Source organism: Pongo pygmaeus, chromosome 19, assembly GCF_028885625.2.
Source record: "Pongo pygmaeus isolate AG05252 chromosome 19, NHGRI_mPonPyg2-v2.0_pri, whole genome shotgun sequence".
Lineage (NCBI taxonomy): Eukaryota > Metazoa > Chordata > Mammalia > Primates > Hominidae > Pongo > Pongo pygmaeus.
In genome coordinates this window covers 95,456,812-95,477,965 of record NC_072392.2, presented here as the reverse complement: position 1 = coordinate 95,477,965, position 21,154 = coordinate 95,456,812, and the positions used below count along the sequence as shown (strand labels likewise).

Below are 21,154 nucleotides of genomic sequence, written 5' to 3'. Positions count from 1 at the left end.
CGGACCTCTCACCTGTGAAACAATCCCACACGAGCTAAAGCTCTTCTTGAACGACCACTCACCTGTGAAACACTCCCACACGAGCTAAAGCTTTTCTTGAACTTCTAGAGCATCAGTACTCTGGCTTCAGAAGCTCTCTTCTTTCTTCAATCTCTAAATTCTCCTAAGAATCTCAAACTCTTCAAGGGAAACTGTTGTTTCACAATAAGAAAAAGACATTCTTTTCTTTAAACAGTTCACATTTATTATTGATAACAATAAAAAAATCTTTTAAAGACTATCAGTATTGTATTACCAAGTGAGGTAATATGTTTACAAAACATTTACAGAATTTGATATGCAAATAACAAATTTAGGAAGGAAAGTGAATTAAGACATAATAGAGGGAGAATCAAAGAATCATTAGTACTAAGAAATGGGAAATGACAGCAGCGTTTTAAAAGAGTGGCAAGGTACTAAAAGTAGAGACACGATGCAAACTGCATACTCAAACCATAGCTGCCCCAGAATTCCCTTACAAGGGGAGTGAGATTGGATTACTCAGGAGGAAACCCTGTAAGCATTTGTGAGGTCATGTGCTTTGAGCTCTTCCAGATGCACTAAACTCTTTGGGTATAAAAGAATGCCACTCCCAAATCAACTTAAAAAGAACAGATCTTCAGCCTGGGAGGGGGCAGGGGATGGCTGCAATTCAAACAGTTCTATAAACATCTCTGAGCACATGAGGACTGTTGAGTGAAGCATTTTCTTGGCAGCTGTCAGCAAAATCGCCATCTGAGACACAGAGAAAGAGAGAGAGAAAGCAGGGACCATCTTCAGGCCCTTGTGATTTGGGAACAGGAAGCACCAGGTGGAAGCAGCACAGATGTGCTACTAACTCTACCTACTAACCCTACCTACTAGCCCTACCTACTAACCCTACCCACGAACCCTACCGCACTTTCCGGAAGCAAACACTTCGGGTACCACTGAGGAGCTCGATCTCTAAGAGCAAACACACAAATGTGGTCCAAAGGCAGGTGATCACAGCACAGGCCCTGGGACGTCTACAGTGTGCAGGCAGCCACTAGGGCTGACCCGACCGGGCAAGAGGGCTGCTCGGTCCCTCCCCCACCCTCCTGATCCCTGCGCGGGGCACACACGGCCTCCATACAGCTCTCCAGTCACGCAGCACCCACAGTGCCTTCAGAGTGGAGCTGAGACGGCACAACCAGGATTTCCATGCCTACCACGCACACAGGTGACAGCCGCGTGGGGTCTGGCACGAAAAACACGGCCTCTGCTGCACACAGAAACACACATTGCATGTCCTTATCGTGGAGGCCATCCCCTATGCAACTTCTGGACAGATTCTCAAATAACCTGCTTTTCCCGTAAAAAGCTGAAAAAATAAGGGCCTGTACCAGATAGAGCAGGCTTTAAAATCAGGAATTAAACAAAATGTAAAATGCAAACAAATCCCATATTCTGATCTGCTTCTATGAAGACTCCTTCATTACTCAAACTAAGTTTCTACTCACCCCGTCCCCCCAGCACCCCCACTGTCATGCACACACACAGCACATGCACACACACATGCATGAGTCCACAATTCCCATGTACAAAGAAGCAGGGCTCCTACACACCACACGTCACCCTGAAGTGGATGCGAGCTGCTTTTTAGTTACTAATAAAACCCCATGGACAGTGTCAAGTGGCAAATGCGACTTGCTGGTTCCAAGATGGCCTCCTAGCGGCTGGAACTGTCTGGGCTCTGAGGACAATGCGCCAGCAGAGGGCACAGAGGAGATGGCCTACACTGGGCTGGGAGCTGACTGCAGGTGCAAGGAGCGACGCGCAGAAGGAAACGGGAAGAACCCCCGCACCCAAGTTCACATACAGAAAAATCCTGCTCTAAAAAGTATCAAAAAGATTTGAAAAGGAGGAAAGAGAAAGTAACGTTTAACGATGGCAGCATTTTCCTGGAGTCACCAGGAGTCCCCGAGAGCCCCCGGCCCCACTGCAGGACAGTGGGTGGTGTGGGTGTGTCTGGCCCTGGGACAGGGTACTCCGCAGGCAGCCTCTGAATCCTCAGAGGATAAGGACCTCAAGTGCTGGCCCTAAGTCCACAGACCATCTCGACTGTGGTGGGAGGCATGGGGGCCGTGAGGCGGCGTGGGGTAAGTGAGCTGGCAGCTTCTGTCCCAGGTGAGGAGGGGCCATCTCTGGAGGATGTCACAGGAATTCATTCACTAATGGACAATGCGGAGTTCGTTGGAAAAATTTTTTGCATCAATATCTGAGGCCACGTCAATCCTTTAATTGGTATAGAAACTACTTTTCTTTCAAGAGAGCCCTTGTGCTCTGGTTTGATTTTGTGCACAACGTATACAAAATCTATGGCTATTGAGTTAAGTTAGGATCAGAGTTAAAACTACCTGCCAAGGTAGTTTTGGGATCAAACGACTACGTTTACCATCTGAGAGTTATTTGCTATCTAGAGGTGAGAGGAGTCTGTACAATGTCGCCGCTGGGTAGGCGGGTGCAGCTGGCTGTCCGAGGAGGGGCAGCCGTCCCCTCTGCACACTAGGTGCAGGCAGCGCGGCACTACCTGGAGATCATGGAGCTGGAGTGGGACTGGCTGGAGGAGGTGGTGGCGGCGCTCAGCTGGGAGAAGCCGCTGTGGCTGGACTCCAGGCTCGTCATGGAACCTCTGTAATGGCACAGGGAGGGGCGAGGCGTGAGGACCACCCTGCCAACCACCTGCCTGCCCACACTGCCTGCTGGACTTCGTGGCCCACCCTGCTCTCTGCTCACTTCTCATCCCCATCAGTGCTTGCACATGGGGGATGGACATGAGTAACCCACCAGGGGGACCGGCTTCCCACAGCCTGCACGCAGACAGCAGTGTGAGCTAAAGCAAAGGCAGTCGGCTCTGTCTCCAACACTCTCCCTCTGCAGACAGGCAGGGAGTCACCATGCCAACAAACGACCCCAAAGCCACTCCCTCCTGGCCCCCCGGGCATCCCTGACACCCGCCGCCACTGCTGATCCTGCACACGGCGCGGGACTGCAGGCTCCCTCCAACCATGCCGAGCTGTCCACAGCACCTGCTGTGGCGAGGGTGGCCGCACCTGAAATCCTCCGAGCCGATCACCTCGGTGTAGTACATCACTTTACACTTGTGCGAAGAGACCTGCAGGGACGCGAGCACGTCGTCCACCCGCGGAAGGCTGCTGGCGGCGCACGCGGGCATGCTGTGAAATTTCCACTGCAGGATGTAGAAGCCCGGCCACCTGGTCACATGGGAACCCTAGAACAAGTAGGGCAGTGGCAGCTGAGGGCGACTCGCTTCCGACCCCTGGCCTACCACAGGCCTGACAAGCGCCAAGGGGACTGTCTTTAGGATTTCATGTAGCTACAGGAACTATCTCAATGGGATTCAGAACCTGCTATTTTGCTTCAGCAAGCAGGTTTGACAATGTCCTTCCCTCTACTGAGTGTGGTCACTCCCGGGTGCTGGGAAGCCCAGAGGGACAAGCTCCATGTCCGTGGCCCTCACGAGGCCTCCCCAGCCCACCCCACCTACGGAGGCAGGAGCCTGGCAGGCTGGTGGCACCCATGCTGGAGAGAGGGCTCAGCACAGCTTCCCTGGACCTGGCCTCACTTTCTCTGACATGCTGCAATCATCCAACATGTTCGGGGCTGAAGGCACATCACCCTAAAGTGAGCCGCCAATCCGCGGAAAGCTCCTTCTCCATTCTCGCTGAAATTCGTGGCTGCCGTAACAGAGCTTAGCTGTTCATTGTTTTTAAAATGGACAAAGGATTCTTTTACTCTGCCTCTAAGACCACTGAAACACTGACAAGGCTCACCCCTGAAAACTGTAAAGGCAGCAAAATGATTCATCTATTATGAAGGCCAGAAGCAACGCCCCCGCCCCGAGGCTACTGTGAGCACAGGCACCCAAAATAACCGGCCACAATGTGAAAAGGGAACTGAAAGCATTTGAAACAAATTAGAAGGTTTGGTAATGAGAGCTAATAGTTCTCTAAGTACTTGTCCCTCTTACTTCTATTTAGGGTGATTTTCCTTTGAAAAAGACAAATGCAACCCGGTGAAATGAGGCTGGGGGGGGAAATCCTCTGAAGCCCAGCTGGGCCCGTGCGTGTGATGCCTTCCCTTCCTGTCACATGCTGCTTTCGGGAAAAGTCGCAGATTCTGTCCAAAACCACTGCGAGGCCTCAACTCCTTCCTGTGAGACCCACTTGGCTTCCTGCTCCTCCAGGCAAGCTGCTCCTCCACAAGCAGTGCCTCAAAAGCTACAAAGGACTGCTCAAGGAGCGAAGCAAAGAGTCCTACTCAAGACAGAATCACTTAGCCGCATGGAGTCACAGATGCGCGATTTGACCTGTGTGTGATTTTACCTGCACGCTTTCTCCTTCTTTGCAGATCAGAGGTGACTCCACCATGCTGTAGTCGCGGCCCAGCTGCCAGACTTTGTCTATGAGCTGCACGTTGTTCCCACCCGGAGAGGTGATGCTGTGGGCTCCCAGGGAGTCCTTTTTGGGTGGCTGTGGCGACCTCTTGGAGTGATAGATGTTAAACACAATGTCCCCTTTGCACACGTCAAAATCCCAAGTGATGACTGACGAGGCATCCACAATCTGAATGAGAATCTGAAAAAGAGGCAGCGTCAGGCAGCCATGATCCACGAGCACCAGGCCGGCGTGCTGCGAGCACACCGTCCCCTCCAGGGGATCCAGGGTGCAGGTGCTGAAGCTGGGGAGGGAAAGGCTGAATGCGTATGGGCGGATCTCTTTCCCCAGAGTCACACACCACCATCCATTCAATTACTGGATCCTGCTACATGTCACGCACCAAGCTCTGTGTTCTTTGTGACCTGCACCTACAGGTCCAAGATCTCCCATACACCATCTTCAGACACACTCTAAGAGGCCAGGTCTTAGAAACACCAAACACTGTGAGCTCGTACATGAGTGGTTCAGAGGACTGCCCTGGGCTGGAGAGAACAGAAGGCCCTGGAGCAGGTGAAAGCTAAAGAAAGAGCAGGCAGGGGAGCCTGAGGACAGCATTCCCAGCAAGGGGGAAGCAGGGGCATGGAACCGGGCTTGCCGTGTGAGGCTCGCACGAGAGAACAGTGGCGAGGCTAGGTGAGTGGGATGAGCCCCTGGCATAGCAGAGGTGGGGTTGAGGCGGTCAACCCCCCGGGTGCTGAGAACCAATTGAAAATCGAACTTATACAGCGCCGACAGAGCTTCCCAGCAGGGAATGATCAAAGTTAGTTTCAAAGATTGGGGGCGGGGGGCGGGGGGCGGGGAGGGGGTGGGGGACGTGAGAATTAAAAGCAGCTGTGCAGAGTTCTGCAGTCACTGAAAACTCCACCTAAGGAAGCAGCAGAGCCAGGCCCGCGGCCGCTCTCAGCCCACTGCACGCCATCTGCTGTGCCCTTCAGCACGTGGCTGCTCTACAAGCCGGGCTCCTTCAATCCCACCACTGCCACCTCACCACTGAAACGCCACTTCGGAATGTCCTTCCACAGCAGATTCAGTGAGGTACAAGAGTCCTGTCTAAGAACAGCAGGCGGCACCACGTGGCACGGCCCGCTCTTCAGCAAAGTGGCTCCCCAGGCAGCTCCATCCTGAGGCCTCGGCCCCCTGTGCTGACGGAACCTCTTTCCTGCATTCACAGTGGGGGCCTCAGCTTCAGCCTTCCTTTCGGTTTGTCGCCATCCCGGATCTGTGCTTTATTTAATACCCAAAGCAGAACGGAGGTTTTTACCATGTGGATGTCTACAGATGCCCCCGATTCACACGAAACACACTGCACCCCAAGTTCTTGAAACATGGACAAGAGCGATAGTGCCTAACAAACGAGAAACAAGGACTCGGTCCCTGGAGCCTGCCCTCCCAGTAAGAAATGAATACAGACAATCCTCAAGACGTCATGAAATCTGAGATTCCTCTATGTATGTATCTACAAGTAAGGCACACCAAATCTGTCTCTGCTTGTTCAAACCATGGCAACAGCATTCCCTTATCCACCTGCCCTGCAAGCACCAGGTGAGCCACTCAGGAAGACACCCCAGCAGAAGCCACTGGCAGATGGCTGACCCAGGTGCCACCAAGGCAGGAAGCAGGCGGCAGTCAGCTCCTGGCCAGCACCATTGCCCAAGCCAGCACCACATCCTCACCGACACCTGCTCTGCACAGAGTGCCACCGTCCTCTCCAACAACTCTGGGCCACGAACCTTGTCCTAGCTGAGAAGGGAGATTCCACTGCAGGCCCCTCCTGCTTCAGGTCACTCGTGATGCTACAGGACAGACATATGGCATGCACAGGAACACGGAACGCCCTTGCTTCTCTACCAAAAGTGACAGCAAAAAAGGAATACAGGAACACCCTCTTTGCTCCATTAGACTTACAGAAAGCGGAAAATCCCCAAGATATCTACAAATAACCAAAACCCAGCCAAGAAAAAGTAGCAAATGGGCCAGGCACAGTGGCTCACACCTGGAATCCCAGCACTTTGGGAGGCCAAGGCAGGTGGATCACCTGAGGTCAGGTGTTCGAGACCAGCCTGGCCAACATGGTGAAACCCCGCCTCTACTAAAAATACAAAAATTAGTCAGGTGTGGTGGCGGGTGCCTGTAATCCCAGCTACTTGGGAGGCTGAGGCAGGAGAATTGCTTGAACCCGGAAGGCGGAGGTTGCAGTGAGTTGAAATCATGCCACTGTACTCCAGCCTGGACAACAGAGCGAAACTGTGTCTAGAAAAAAAAAAAAAAAGAAAAAGCACATGAAACTTGTTCAATATAACCATGAAATAAACCAAATTCAGGAGTTAAGTGCTCCAACAAGGAAAGATTAGCTATTCCCATCTCTGTGTTTGGTGGCTTTAGTAAAATGGAGGTCAAGAGATCCAATTTCCTTTCCAGGCACTCTGATCAAGCACAGCTAGTTTCTATTCTGAGAGAGACCCATTCTTCGACGTTGACATTTACTGAAACTAAATATCGATTGTCAACAAAAGCCTAAAGACAAAGAGCAGAAAAACGAGTGGATTGTTCTGAATGAAAGGCTGCCAGCAAGCCCGCGAGGGCCAGGCTGTCTGCAGAGGAAGGGCCGGCCCAGGTGCAGGAAGGCGGAGGACGTACCTCATGTGGGGCTCCTTTGAAGACACTTGCAGACTGGTAGATGGTCTCAGTCCAGAGCTTGAGGTCTTCGTTCTCCAGCTCCTCCGCAGTCCGGTACAGAGATTTGGGGACCAGTCCGCCCTCTGGCACTTCGCACTGGAAGCAGAAACACAGCGGTGAAACCTGTGCAAACACAAACCAACCCCACGAAACCCAGACACGCCAGCCAGCCCACCCTCCTGCGCTCAACTCCTGGAAGTTGCTGAGAAAATGGAAAACAGTGGCAGGGTCGTAAAACACTCTGCACTGCTGAGCAATATGTTTTTAAAAACCACTTAAATACATGTGTTTTACTTGCATAAACGGGAACAAGTTGAAGCTGATTTACCACAGAATTCCTGCTATCATGCGTGAGGCACTGCCCCCAGTTACTACAGCTGGCTCATATAAGCATTAGGGGTATTTATAGTGCCCTGTAAAGGAAAAGCATTACTTTAAGAAAAGAGTTTTGCTCTCAATAGCCACAGGCATTATTTTTATGATAGGGAATTACAGTCAAGATACAGAATCAATGAATAATGTTTTGTGTCTAAAGTCAAATGACTGGTCTATAACACCAGCCAAAAACTAATGAAGAACTTCTTTTGAATTTGCCTGAAACAAGCTGAATTAGAATTCGTACATATCATAAATCTCCTAACTGACCTTGATACAATGACTCCACACTAAAGTTCATAAAATCGAAGTCCTCCTTCTATTAGCCTTGGGAAGCAACTACATAGAAAATAAACATTTCAGTCTTCAGCCTGCAGTACAGCATGAGTGCAAAGTGTCAAAGCAGTGATGTCGTGGTGGAAAAATACCGGACTGCCCGCTGGTTAGTAACCTCCAGCCACCAGAGAGCAGGAGGGAACAACCTCCTTTCAACAACCAGCCTCAACAGCAGCTCAGGAGAGCGGTGAAGAAGTCTTAGAAGGCCCGAGTTTTTGGACAGTTCAATTAACCACAAAGACGCTCAGCACCGCAAACACACTAAGGAGGTCGGCATGTGACAAACAGGTACGACACGGTGAGGCAGGTCTCCTTGGACTCCAGCTCAATTCTTCGTGTCATAATTGGAAGCAGCAACAACACGAGATGGCTAGCTCATATCATGAAAGGAGTTCAGAGGTGTCTACAAACCCGAGCCTGCGGTTTAACCTCATAGGCACTTGCTAAATTCTGGTCCTATAACCTTTACTGTAACTTACTTGCTCTTTGCACTGTACTGTGATGATGCCTGTAATTTCCTTAAAGTGGAACTGATGAAGTGAAAGCTAAATTCATTTGTTTTCTAAATTTCTCTAACCATTCAGAAAGTCCAAAGTCCCCTGAATGTCCAATTCATTAGCTAAATACCTGAGTCAAACCCAGTGGGTACACATTCCAAACGTGTCACTTTATATGAAGGATGACTAGAGAGCCCTTCCGATAAGAAGCTTCACTCCCTGCTGAGTTCAGCCGCTGCCGTGTGCCATGGAACAAGTCACTGGGACTTCTAGAGGCTTTGGCTTCCATAATGCTCCCACAGCACAACTGTGTACCATGGGCTAGAAGCCTATAAGGACCCCAAGGTTCTGAGCTTCTCTGAGTACAGGGTATAGAAGTGGAGGCCTCTGCTTCATTACCCAGCAACTCAGTATATTAAAAACCCCAAACATATGTTGAGAACCACTTCCCTTCGTTTTTTTACTTTAAAAATGTTATCCAGGCCAGGCATGGTGGCTCATGCCTGTAATCCTGGCACTTTGGAAGGCTGAGGTGGGTGGGTCACTTGAGGTCAGGAGTTTGAGACCAGCCTGGCCAACATGGTGAAACCCCATCTCTACTAAAAATAAAACAATTAGCTGTGGGTAGTGGCACACACCTGTAATCCCAGTTACTCCAGAGGCTGAGGCTGAAGAATCGCTTGAATCTAGGAGGCGGAGGCTGCAGTGAGCTGAGATTGCGCCACTGCACTCTAGCCTGTGCAACAGAGCATGACTCCATCTCAAGAAAAAAAAAAAAAAAAAAAATGTCATCCAGCCTGGGGCAAAATAGTGAGACTCTGTCTCTACAAAAAATTCGCTGGGTATGGTGGTGCACGCCTACAGTCCCAGCTACTTGGGTGGCTGAGGTGGGAGGATCACCTGAGCCCACGACATCAGGCTGCAGTGAGCTGTGATAACGAAACTGCACTCCAGCCTGGGTGACAGAGCCGGACCCTGTCTCCATAAAAAAAAGGATGGGGAGGGGCGGGTGGGAAATTTTGATAACTGATTCAATTTTTTAACAGTATTTTAAAAAATATGACAGCTCCTCTAAAATGGTTTAAATATCTGATTCACATAAAGCCTGTGAATCAAGCAAGCTGCAATTGTATTTGATTCTACAAATTCTCATTCGTATTTAACAATGAAGAAATGTACAGTATCAACAATTACTTAAATGGTTCTCTTTAGCTTAACCCTGGATCAGAGAAATGGCGGCCAAAAGAAACAAAACAAAAACAAAACATCCAAACGACTGGAAGTTCTGAAAATCATTTGTGCAAATCAACACCGACCTCTCCCACCTGCACAAGGGGCCAAATGTGCAGTTCCTCGCCTCAGGACATACCATGCACTCCCCACTCAGGAAATCTGGAATAATCTCTTTGTCGATGTAATCCAGCAGGCCTCCAGGACCCTGGTAGTCATTTCCTGCATAAATGAGGAACTTCCTTCTGGTGTTGTCATCAATGAACGGACTAACCTGTGAGGAGGAGGAGACCATGCAGTCATATTTCTCTGCTGCCTGAGTGTCCAAGATTAAAATGACAATGTGGTATTCGGAGTGGGAGGGTAGGGGGAGGAAATTCAAGCTTATATACTTCTTCTGTAAAGTCTATTTGCATGGCATTAGGACACTCACATTTTGTTTTTCCCCTTTCTTAAACAATTTGAGAAATTTTATATCTTTGCATGTTATTGTTTTTTTTCCTAAGAAGTTAAGACTTTAGGTCACAGACACGTGTATATGAATGGACGTGTTATCTGCTTTCCAAATGGCTCACAGTTACTGCAAAAAGCATCTCAACCCACCAGCGTCCAGAGCACAGGAAATACCCTGGGCGCCCGCAGGATGAGAAGGCGGCCCAGTGTCTCAGGGTAGTTGGCCTCCACCACCTCGATGATCCGCAGCAGCGCTTTCACACCAGGTCTCCACAAGTGGCGCATGTTCAGCCCTTCCAAGTCCACCAGGCAGGTCCATGAGCTGCAGGTTGTGCAGAGATGTGTTTCATTCAACACACAGCACACTTAGCAAACTGTGTCTTATTTTTTTCTTTTTTGGTCATTTATAGCTATTTCCAAATACATCAAAATCAATTTTTTAAAATTATAGTGCTATGTATTAGTGCTATGAACCCTGTTTATATCTACTTGTACAAAACACAGAGGATCAGTGTGGTAGGACCAAGGCCTGAAACTGCAATTAAGGCTGATTGATAATGCATGAAAAGCTCTCTCAGCTATGCTCAGTGAGCCGGCAAGCAAAGCCACAGTGTGCTGTCCTCGACGTGCTAAACCACCCCCCTAACCCGCCATCAACAGGGCACACAGCTGGTATTTTAACACATATTGTGTCTGAACTGCAGTGGGCTATGCTTCAACAGAGAGAGAGGCAAGCACTGTCCCAGGAGCTGAGAATACAGCAGTCAGCAAAAGGCCCTCGAAATCCCTGTTCTCATGGAACTTACATCCCAGTGAACAATCTACACCCTTATCAATGTCAACCTCTGAATCACTACTCTTTACTGTATCAGATTCTTTACTGTAACTTAAAGATTCAGAGAATCTTTACTCTGAATCAGAACTCTTTACTGTAACTTAAAGCTTGGTTTAAGAACACAGAGTCATCTGGGTGAGGAGGGGAGGCAAAAACAAGCAAACGACCTGCAGCCCTGGGCTCCCGCGGCCCGCACAGACTAAGCAGACAGGCCAACCCACTCTGGCTGACGTGACAGCAACGCCTGGGGTCAAAAAACACTAACTGTCTGTCCCTCGTCACTGGCATATTACATGTTCACCTCTTGTCTACCTTTTAGAGCACCTTGGAAAATAATAAGTAGATTTTAATTCCAAAAATCAACTAGAAATATTTAATTCGTTTTCTCAGTAAGTTGAAAGGAAAAACAAAATCCCACACCTACCTGATAGGCCGACCAAAGACCTTTGTATTCTCTTCGCATCGCCTTAGCCCTTCTTCATTTATGGAGAGAACCTACATACAAAAGGGCATGAAAATTTACCATGATTAGTTTAAGGCTAAAACTACCGCGTCCAGCTATGGAAGAGGGACACTAACAGCATATTACAGATAAGTGTGTAAACCAAAAAAAGTCACCTATGGAGATTTTCTTACACATTCACATGCGCTAAACACATCACCACCAACAAAAGTATTTTACTCTTGAAAGAGAATAAACACTGTCATGTGTGGCAAAGGTAACGGCTATCCAAAGTGAAGCACAGAGGTATCCCCAGATGAACAGGGGCCTGGCTCTGGGGCTCTGTCTTCAGAACAAGCGCATGGGAACAGCAGATGAACGTCTGTGAGTGTGAGAACACTCTGATACCACATGTGCCAGCCAAGAGAAAAGGCAGCCTTAGAACAGACGTAAGGCATGGCTCAAGCGATCCTTTGCTTTAGGTTAATAAACCCTTCCCCTGTAGATAAAGTCCACCCCTATCTTTATGTGTGAACGTGTGCATGTGGGGATATATAAATACACAGAGCAGTGGGGGCAGACTAACACAATACACAAGGGAATGCCAACAGTGAGCCAGGCTCAGTGGTGGTGCTTGTGGTCCCAGCTACTCAGGAGGCCAGGGTGGGAGGACCGCTTGAGGACAGGAGTTTGAAGCTGCAGTGAGTTGTGATCACACCCACGAATAGACACTGTACACTGTACCCCAGCCTCAGCAACAGAGTAAGACGATGTCTCTTTACAAAAAAAAAAAAAAAAAAAAAAAGCCGGCTGGGCAGGGTGGCTCAAGCCTGTAATTCCAGCACTTCGGGAGGCCAAGGCGGGAGGATCACCTGAGAACAGGACTTCGAGACCAGCCTGACCAACATGGTGAAACCCTGTCTCTATTAAGAACACGAAACAATTAGCTGGGCATGGTGGCGGGCGCCTGAAGTCCCAGCTACTCAGGAGGTTGAGGCAGGAGAATCACTCGAACCCGGGAGGCGGAGGTTGCAGTGAGCCAAGATCACGCCATTGCACTCCAGCCTGGGTAACAAGAGTGAAACTCCGTCTCAAAAAACATAATAAAAAATAAAGCCAAAAGTGCGTATTTCAGGATAATGGGGTTATAAATACATCTTTTAAATTTCTGTTTGTTTTAACTTGAAGGACCATCTTCTTCTCTGGGAGGGGGAAGCACAGCTGCCAATGGTGGCAGCAGTGGAGCGGGGCCTGGCTGGAGTCAGCGAGATGATGAGTCAGCAGGCATTCAGGATGGTCTAGAGAAAGACGCCAAGAGCTCGCGTTCAGGAAGGGCCAGTGGAAAGAATACTATCAAGAGGTCTGCTGTGAGTGGCATCCCAGGACAGGGCAATTCCACGTGGGAGTGAATGAAAAGACTCAAACTGCTGCTACACAGGCATCTCGGGGAAGACCCTGACTGCCTCATTGACGCTTCCACTGTGGGAAACACTTTTATAACTTCTGTGTCTCCTTTTGAAATTTTAAGACGGTATTAATATATTTTCAGTTCTAACTACATAAGCAATTCATGTTTGTTCTAACAGGCTGGTTAACACCCCAATCCTACTGGCAGAGAAAGAAAGTGACGCCACAGTGGAGCCTGGAGTCTCGCAGCCGCGCACTTACGTATCTCAGCAGGGCTTCCTCCCCGAGCGCTCTCACCAAGCCTTTGGTGTCCATCTGCCCCAGCCTGAGCACGTAGAGGGGCCGCCCATCTGCAGAGGAGGGGAAGGGATGAGTTGTCAGCACCATCCCAGTTGAAACTGAGGACACAACTCTAAGACCCTTAACAGGAAAATGTATTCGCCTGTGTTCTAGGGGCGCTTGAAGGTCTTTCTGATTCTTAGAAGTGGCAACTGATTTGTGTGTGTGATAGGGGGGTGTGTGTCCAATATTTACCCAAAAAGCTGTAAGCGAGAAAAATAAAAACCAACTGACAGAGTAGCTGTGCAGGGTCCTGGAAATAGAAGGCTGTGCCGGGATGAGGGGAATCCGGCTGGGACTCACTCAGCTCAAGCTGCCCATATGCTGGGCTCAGTCTGAACAACTGCCCATAAGCTGGGCTCACTTTGAACAACTGGGGCTGCCCAAGAGCTCTGATTTTCAATGGCAAGGGAACATCAAACTATCCAGACACTTTTTCTATGACTACAGAGTACTTTTAAAATTTTCTTTCTTAGAAAATCATTTTTTTTCATGTCACAGATTACTAAAAACTGAATGCAAGCTTTTTAAAAGCCAGCTTCCCTCAATTCCCACTCTAAGGACCAAGACAAATGAGAACATTCTAAAAATCCTTAAAACCCCACCAAGCAGCCTGTGTTGGCTCTACTCTGTTGTTTTTTTTTTTTTTTTTAGAGAGGGAGTCTCTCTGTCGCCTAAGCTGGAGTGCAGTGGCATGATCTCAGCTCACTGCAACCTCTGCCTCCAGGTTCAAGCGATTCTCCTGCCTCAGCCTCCCAAATAGCTGGAACTACAGGCGCACGCCTCCACGCCCGGCTAATTTTTTGTATTTTACTAGAGACGGGGTTTCACCGTGTTGCCCAGGCTGGTCTCAAAATCCTGAGCTCAGGCAATCCGCCTGCCTCCGCCTCCCAAACTTCTAGGATTACAGGCGTGAGCCACCATGCTGGGCCTCCTTTTTTGTTTTTTATTGAGACGAAGTCTCGCTCTGTCGCCAGGCTGGAGTGCATTGGCACGATCTCGGCTCACTGCAACCTCCGCCTCCCAGGTTCAAGCGATTCTCCTGCCTCAGCCTCCCGAATAGCTGGGACTACAAGCGTGTGCCACCACACCCAGATGATTTTTGTATTTTTAATAGAGACGGGGTTTCACCATGCTGGCCAGGATGGTCTTGAACTTCTGACCTCAACTGATCCACTCGCTTCAGCCTCCCAAAGTGCTGGGATTATAGGTGTGAGCCACCGTGCCCGGCCTCCTTTTTTTTTAAGTAGAGACAACATCTCACTGTGTTGCCCAGGCTAGTCTTGAAGTCCTGGGCCCAAGCCATCCTCCTGTCTTGGCCTCCCAAAATGCTGGGATTACGGGCGTGAGCCATTGCGCCTGGCCTGGCTCTACTTCTTTATAGCCTGGAGGTCTAATGGGTGCCGCCTGAGAGGAGCCTAACTCATACCATACTGCCCTATCATCATGGGCCATCTACACAAAGGGGAAAAAAAGCTTGGTGGCCATAGTGTATCCCTAGAGTCAGCACTGCCTAGCCTCCTGCCGCACAGTCCCAGAGGGGGAAGCAAGAGGAATACAGACGATCGTGCTCCTGAAAAGGAACCAAGACTTGTCTTCTGTGGTTACCAGAGGACCAGCAGTGTCATCCCAACATGGGGCAGAGGGTCAGAGGGTAACATTTATCTTGTATTTGTCACCTAGTGAACTTCATCTCCCAGGAGAGTCTAGCTCTAGACCTGGTCTACTTAAAGCAAAATATTTTTATGTGCTCCGAAATCTTATGGAAAGGCCTATTTACAGAAAGTTTCCCCCAACGTTTAATAAGACACATTTGTTGAGGCTGGGCGCAACGGCTCACGCCTGTAATTCCCGCACTTTTGGAGGCCAAGGCAGGCAGATCACGAGGTCAGGAGTTCGAGACCAGCCTGGCCCATATGGTGAAACCCCCATCTCTACTAAAAATACAAAAAGCAGCCGGGCGTGGTGGTGCGCACCTGTAGTCCCAACTAGTCGGGAGGCTGAGGCGGGAGAATTGCTTACACCCGGAAGGTGGAAGTTGCAGTGAGCTGAGATCTTGCCACTGGACTCCAGCCTTGGGGACAGAGCAAGACTCTGTCTCAAAAAAAAAAAAAAAAAAAAAGACACATTTGTCAATGTCTTACTACCAAACTTTTTAACAATACAAAAGATGAAGTCATAATCACAGACAAAGCTGAGCTGCTCGGTTCTGCAAGGACTTGTTCAGAGGGAAAAAGAACCAGTTCTACGGTGCTTCCCTCTCGCCGACGCTTCCAATTCCACCCTGCCCGGCTCTCAAACTTTGGCTGAGGAAAGAGTGTATTTTTGACAGTGCAGGTCTTCCTGCAAGGCAGGGTATGGAAGGCATTTGGGGGAACTGTGTTTCAAGGCTCTCATTTAAACCACTCTTCATTTCAGGTGCATCGCCACCCTTCATCCAGGCCTTACTTACTCCCAAAGCAGAACTGAAGTGCTCAGGGCTGTGATGTAGAAAACCGGGCTGAACCGTTTTAAGCTATCATAGGGTTTAAGTCATTGAAAAGTCCCTTTATTAACACTGCATTACTGAAAATACTCTCCCAGAGGCACTGCTGTCTTTTTAATAAGTCAAAACAAACTGTACTGCACCGAGCAAGTGAAGTCATTTGCCCAAGGATGACGTGTGTCCATGAGGAAGGAGCAGTCCCAGGCCCTTCCTGGCTGCCTGGGGCGGGACGGGGACGGGAGTGTGCCCGTGGTGACGCGTATCAGTCTGTTCAACTTGGGAAAGGTGCCAAATTCTCAGAGTGAGGAGAACCGATGCACTCAAGGGGGCCCCACTCAACTCCAGGGAAGGAGGCCTTGGAAGATATCTTCAACCACACATCAAGACAACGACAGAAACACAGTTTCAACTCCATCAGGTACCTTTGTCGTGATGATGCCAGCCTCCCGCGTAGTAATCCTGAAGGACCTGAGGAGGGGTCCATGTTTCAAGAATGTAGTCTACCTGATGCTGCTTTCTCCACGTCAAAGACTGACACATGATCTCTCTGGCTTTGTCAATATTAAAATCCCGCGCACGGAGGAACCGAAGAATATGCTCATCTTTTGGAATCTATTAAGAGAAAAAGACGTTTCTAAGCAATGTTAAAAGTTGTGAAGGGAACTTTGGGAGGCTGAGGTGGACGGATCACTTGAGCTCAGGAGTTTGAGACCAGCCTGGCCAATATGGCGAAACGCCATCTCTACTAAAAATACAAAAATCAGCCAGGCATGGTGGTGCATGCCTGTAATCCCAGCTACTCGGAGGCTGAAGCAGGAGGATCACTTGAATCTGGGAGGTGGAGGCTGCAGCGAGCCGAGATCACATTACTGCACTAAAAAAAAAGGTGCTAAGGGACTAAGACCCTAAAATTCCCACTTTTCTTTTGGAGACAGGGTCTCTCATTCTACTACCCAGGCTGGAGTGTTGTGGCACGATCTCAGTTCACTGCAGTCCCCAACTACTGGGCTTAGGCAATCCTCCCACCTCAGCCTCCTAAGTAGCTGGGACCACAGGCACATGCCACTACGCCCAGCTCATTTTTGTATTTGTAGAGATGTGGTTTCCCCATGTTGCCCAGGCTGGTCTCAAACTCCTGAGCTCAAGCAATCCTCCCGCCTTGGCCTCCCAAAGTGTCGGGATTATAGGCGTGAGCCACCACGTCTGGCCTGAAACTCCCACTTCTAATCAACAGTGAGCTGCACTATTATACTATTAAAAATGAGCTGGTACCAGAAACATCTCCCTTACTACTCTAGAGAAAATCAGCATTATCAGTTGAATAATCTTTATAGTATTTCATTTTCATTTCCGCAAAGTAAAGCAAAGGCATAAATAATTCCCTAAACATCAAATGCTTCGACTCTATGAACAGATCTATGAATGACTATGATCTGTGCGCTTTTCTGTATATATACTGCATTTAAATAAAAAGTTAGAATAAAGAGAGAGCAGGACACCTGGCTTCTGAATGGAAACCTTCATAGTGCCAGAGACAAAAGAGAATTAAACATGGATGATGTTGAGAAACGCAAGATTTTTGTTCCAAAGGGTGCCCAGTGCCACACCATGGAAAAGGGAAGCAAGCACAAGACTGGGCCACATCTCCACAGTCTCTCCGGGCAGAAGACAGGTCAGGCTGCTGGATTCTCTTATACGTAGATGCCAATAAGAACAAAAGTATCACCTGGAGTGAGGACACACTGATGGGGTATTTGGAGAATCTCTGCAACAAAAATGGTCCTCACTGGCCAGGTGTGGTGGCTCAGGCCTGTAATCCCAGCACTTTGGGAGGCCAAGGCAGGCGGACTGCTTGAGGTCAGGAGTTCAAGACCAGACTGACCAACATGGAGAAACCCTGTCTCTACTAAAAATACAAAATTAGCCGGGCGTGGTGGTGCATGCCTGTAGTCCCAGCTACTTAGGAGGCTGACGCAGGAGAATCGCTTGAACCTGGAGGCAGAGGGTGCAGTGAGCCAAGATCGCACCATTGCACTTCAGCCTGGGCAACAAGAGCGAAACGCCATCTCAAAAAAAAAAAAAAAAAAGAAAGAAAGAAGACAGCAAGGGCAGACTTGAAAGTTGATCTCAAAAAAGCTTCTAATGAGTAATAACTGGTGACTGCCTTACTACAAAACAGAAATGTCATAACTTTTTAATGCATATCATAATTTAATAGGTCTCATGGCCAGGCATGGTGGCTCACGCCTGTAATCCCAGCACTTTGGGAGGCCAAGGCGGGCGGATCATGAGGTCAGGAGATGGAGACCATCCTGGCTAACACAGTGAAACCCTGTCTCTACTAAAACACAAAAATTATCTGGGCGTGGTGGCGGGTGCCTGTAGTCCCAGCTACTCGGTAGGCTGAGGCAGGAGAATGGCGTGAACCCAGGAGGCGGAGCTTGCAGTGAGCCGAGATCGCGCCACTGCACTCCAGCCTGGGCGACAGGGCGAGACTCCGTCTCAAAAAAAAAAAAAAAAAAGATCTCATACACCAGAATTCAGATCATGAACCATCATCAGAATACTTTGATTGGGCAATCCTGATTTAACTAAGGCTGGCTTGTGGTTAAAGGACTATGTTCGGTTTTTTGAATTTTAATAATTCTGATTCAGTAACGCTACACTGCTTTCCCCTTCTAAAGATGTGATTGGACTTCGCTAGTAATGTTCAACTTTCACAAAGATTGTAAATGCCATCTTAAAGCCTATTGGAGATTGGTTTTATATTTGGGTTTACATAACTGGCTATGTGACTCTATTTAAATACTGAGGAAATCCCTTCACTGTCTCAGAACCAAGCAAGACTCACCTGTATTTTGTATTTATTTGCCTCTTAAAGGCAAAGGCTGAAGATAAGGCAGCAATATCTACTTTATATTTTTGGCCTTAACTATGCCAATCTAATTAGAATTTCCTGTATCTAAAATGGTTCCCTTTATTTATTAAAAGGCATTTTAGTGTAGTTTATGTGTAATATCAAATAAGGAATATTTAACACTTCTCACATTTTATAGACAATTTATAAGGTCAGATGCTTTTAAAAGTCAGTATGACAAGAAATAGTAGCAAGTTAAACTTTACTTTTGAATTCTTTACTACTTAAGTCAGACTAAGTTATAATTTAGCATTGTCTTTAAAAAGTCATTCGAGGTTGGGCCCCGTGGCTCACGCCTGTAATCCCAGCCCTTTGGGAGGCTAAGGCAGGCGGATCACCTGAGGTCAGGAGTTTCAGACCAGCCTGGCCAACATGATGGAACCCTGTTCTCTACTAAAAATACAAAAATTAGCCAGGAATGGTGGCAGAGCTAACCCCAGCTCTCAGGAGGCTGAGGTAGGAGAATAGCGTGAACCTGGGAGGCAGAGGTTGTAGTGACCCAAGACTGCACCAGACTGGGTGAGGGAGCAAAACTCTGTATAAAAAAAAAAAAAAAAATTCAAAAACATGAAACTGTAGAACTACCATGTGTCTACGTGATTGGCAATGGTGCTTTTGCCAACTCATTAGAAGGATTAAAGTAGAGAAGATATACACAAAGTTAAAAATTATGAGTGATCATAAGACTTAAGATAATTAAAAACAAAAACTACAGATTAAAGAATACAAAAAAAGCATGTTGGGTTTTCATGATGTGGCGGTATTGCTGACTAACATACAGGAATCTTCTCCAGGTTCCATTACTGTCAATCAACAGGTTGGCCTCCCTGAATAAAGAATAAGGCCAAGGCTGTGTTCTGAGTGTCACGTGGACTAAGTGTCTTCCTCCGTGGCCATGTGTTTACCCACTCAAGAGGCTGGTCCATCAGAACAAGAAGGGGGTGGGAACATGAGCTATTCATGACCCCAACTCCTGGGAAATAACTCAAAAGCATGTGGCCTACTGATGTGGCGTCATCTTCACTCAGAAAGGACGCACGTGGCCTACTGACGTGGCGTCATCTTCACTCAGAAAGGACGCATGTGGCCTACTGACGTGGCGTCATCTTCACTCAGAAAGGACGCATGTGGCCTACTGACGTGGCATCATCTTCACTCAGAAAGGACGCATGTGGCCTACTGACGTGGCGTCATCTTCACTCAGAAAGGACCACACTTACGTGGAAGTAGTTAACAATGGAGGTTCTGGAACAAAATGGCCTGGGTTCAAATCCTGACCCCACCACTCGCTGGCTGTGAGACCTCAGGCAGGTTACTTCACTGCTCTGTGCCTCAGTTTCCTCACATGTAAAACCAGTGAGAGAAACAGCAGCAGAGAGAGCTGCTGGAAGGACGGAATAAAGACCTGAAAACAGCGTCTAATACATGGTAAGGAGACAATAAACGGCGGCCATCATCACTGCAGTGGTTTTCTGGATGACTGGTATTCAACAGCACTCAGTTATTTGGTTTCTAGTAACCAGGCTGACAGAATTAGAGATCGGGCCAACTACATGCAATGCCTAGTTTCCCTTTACTAAATAATGCCAATAACTCGCTAGACACATACTAGGCTCTGCTCACTACGTAAGGCTTACCATAAAAATCTACACCCTCATGAGGCTAAAATTTCACCAAAAACCTGAAAATTAAAGCTCAAATATTTCTATCTCTGATAAATCTCTGAACTCTTTTTACACCTTCTGAAAATTTGAATGTGTGAATACTTGGAACACATGTTGCTTTGTGACGTGACACTGTTTGTAGCCAGACCTTGCTCTGTAAAGTCTAGAAAAATGCAGTTAGTCATGCATTATCACTTAATATAAAAGACTTAGATTCCACAGAGACATAAATGCAATGACTTCTATACTGGAAGAAACATTCCCAGCTTTGGAAGTTGGGAATATTACTCTCGGTGACTATGACAGAAAGAGATTCCATGATTTCACGAAGCTCTGTCGCTGCACACTGGGCGTGGTGCCGACACTCACTTTGCCCTTGTGGGTCTCCTGGAGCCACTGGCGAAGTCTAATGAGGCAGCTCTCCTGCAGCGGAGTCAAATCGCCCAGGTATCTCTTGATGTAGTCGGCATCTAGTTTGTCTGGAATGTAAGTGACATTTCTTTACAACAAAGAACACTGGAGCTTTAGGCTCCCAAAGTCTTTCTGCTCAGTGGAGTTAACGTGTGTTCCTAGAGTCTTAGAGGCACATGAAACCACAGAGATGGCAGATGTAAACCAGATTCCTTAGAGGACTTGAGGGATAGGCTTTGAGATCAAATCACTGACTAAACCACAGGTAAACTTTCTGACTCAATTATCTTTCCCTGATTACCACTGAGTTACCTCTATTGCCAAATCACAATACTATTCATGACTATAATAGATATTAATGACTGTTTTAATTCCAAGAGGAACATAACAAAAAAAGGACTTACAAGATATAAAATGTATGAAAAAAAAAAGGCAAGCAAATCTAAATCTATTTTGAATAGAGCTACTGTGTTCGAGAATGTAAGAAATCTCGTGGCTCATGCCTGTAATCCCAGCTACTCAGGAGGCTGAGGTGGGCAGATCACCTGAGATCAGGAGTTCAAGACA

General features: G+C 48.0%; 1 protein-coding gene across 10 annotated transcripts in view; it reads right to left on the bottom strand.

The window, feature by feature from the left end:
- Positions 1-221: 221 nt before the first annotated feature.
- Positions 222-21,154, bottom strand: part of SEC14L1 (SEC14 like lipid binding 1) — a 75,655-nt gene continuing 54,722 nt past the window's right edge. For 6 of the 10 annotated variants that reach the window (XM_063655855.1, XM_054460195.2, XM_054460196.2 and 3 more), the window contains 10 exons: positions 20,546-20,655; positions 16,018-16,207; positions 13,033-13,121; positions 11,347-11,417; positions 10,238-10,409; positions 9,774-9,908; positions 7,158-7,292; positions 4,407-4,658; positions 3,114-3,292; positions 222-2,692 (listed from right to left, as the gene is read on the bottom strand). In XM_063655855.1, coding sequence (XP_063511925.1) covers positions 2,587-2,692; positions 3,114-3,292; positions 4,407-4,658; positions 7,158-7,292; positions 9,774-9,908; positions 10,238-10,409; positions 11,347-11,417; positions 13,033-13,121; positions 16,018-16,207; positions 20,546-20,655 — 1,439 coding nt within the window. In that variant the 3' untranslated portion in view covers positions 222-2,586. The remainder of the gene's footprint in view (positions 2,693-3,113; positions 3,293-4,406; positions 4,659-7,157; positions 7,293-9,773; positions 9,909-10,237; positions 10,410-11,346; positions 11,418-13,032; positions 13,122-16,017; positions 16,208-20,545; positions 20,656-21,154) is intronic. The other 4 variants (XM_054460200.2, XM_054460197.2, XM_054460194.2 and 1 more) reach the window with 1 other exon arrangement.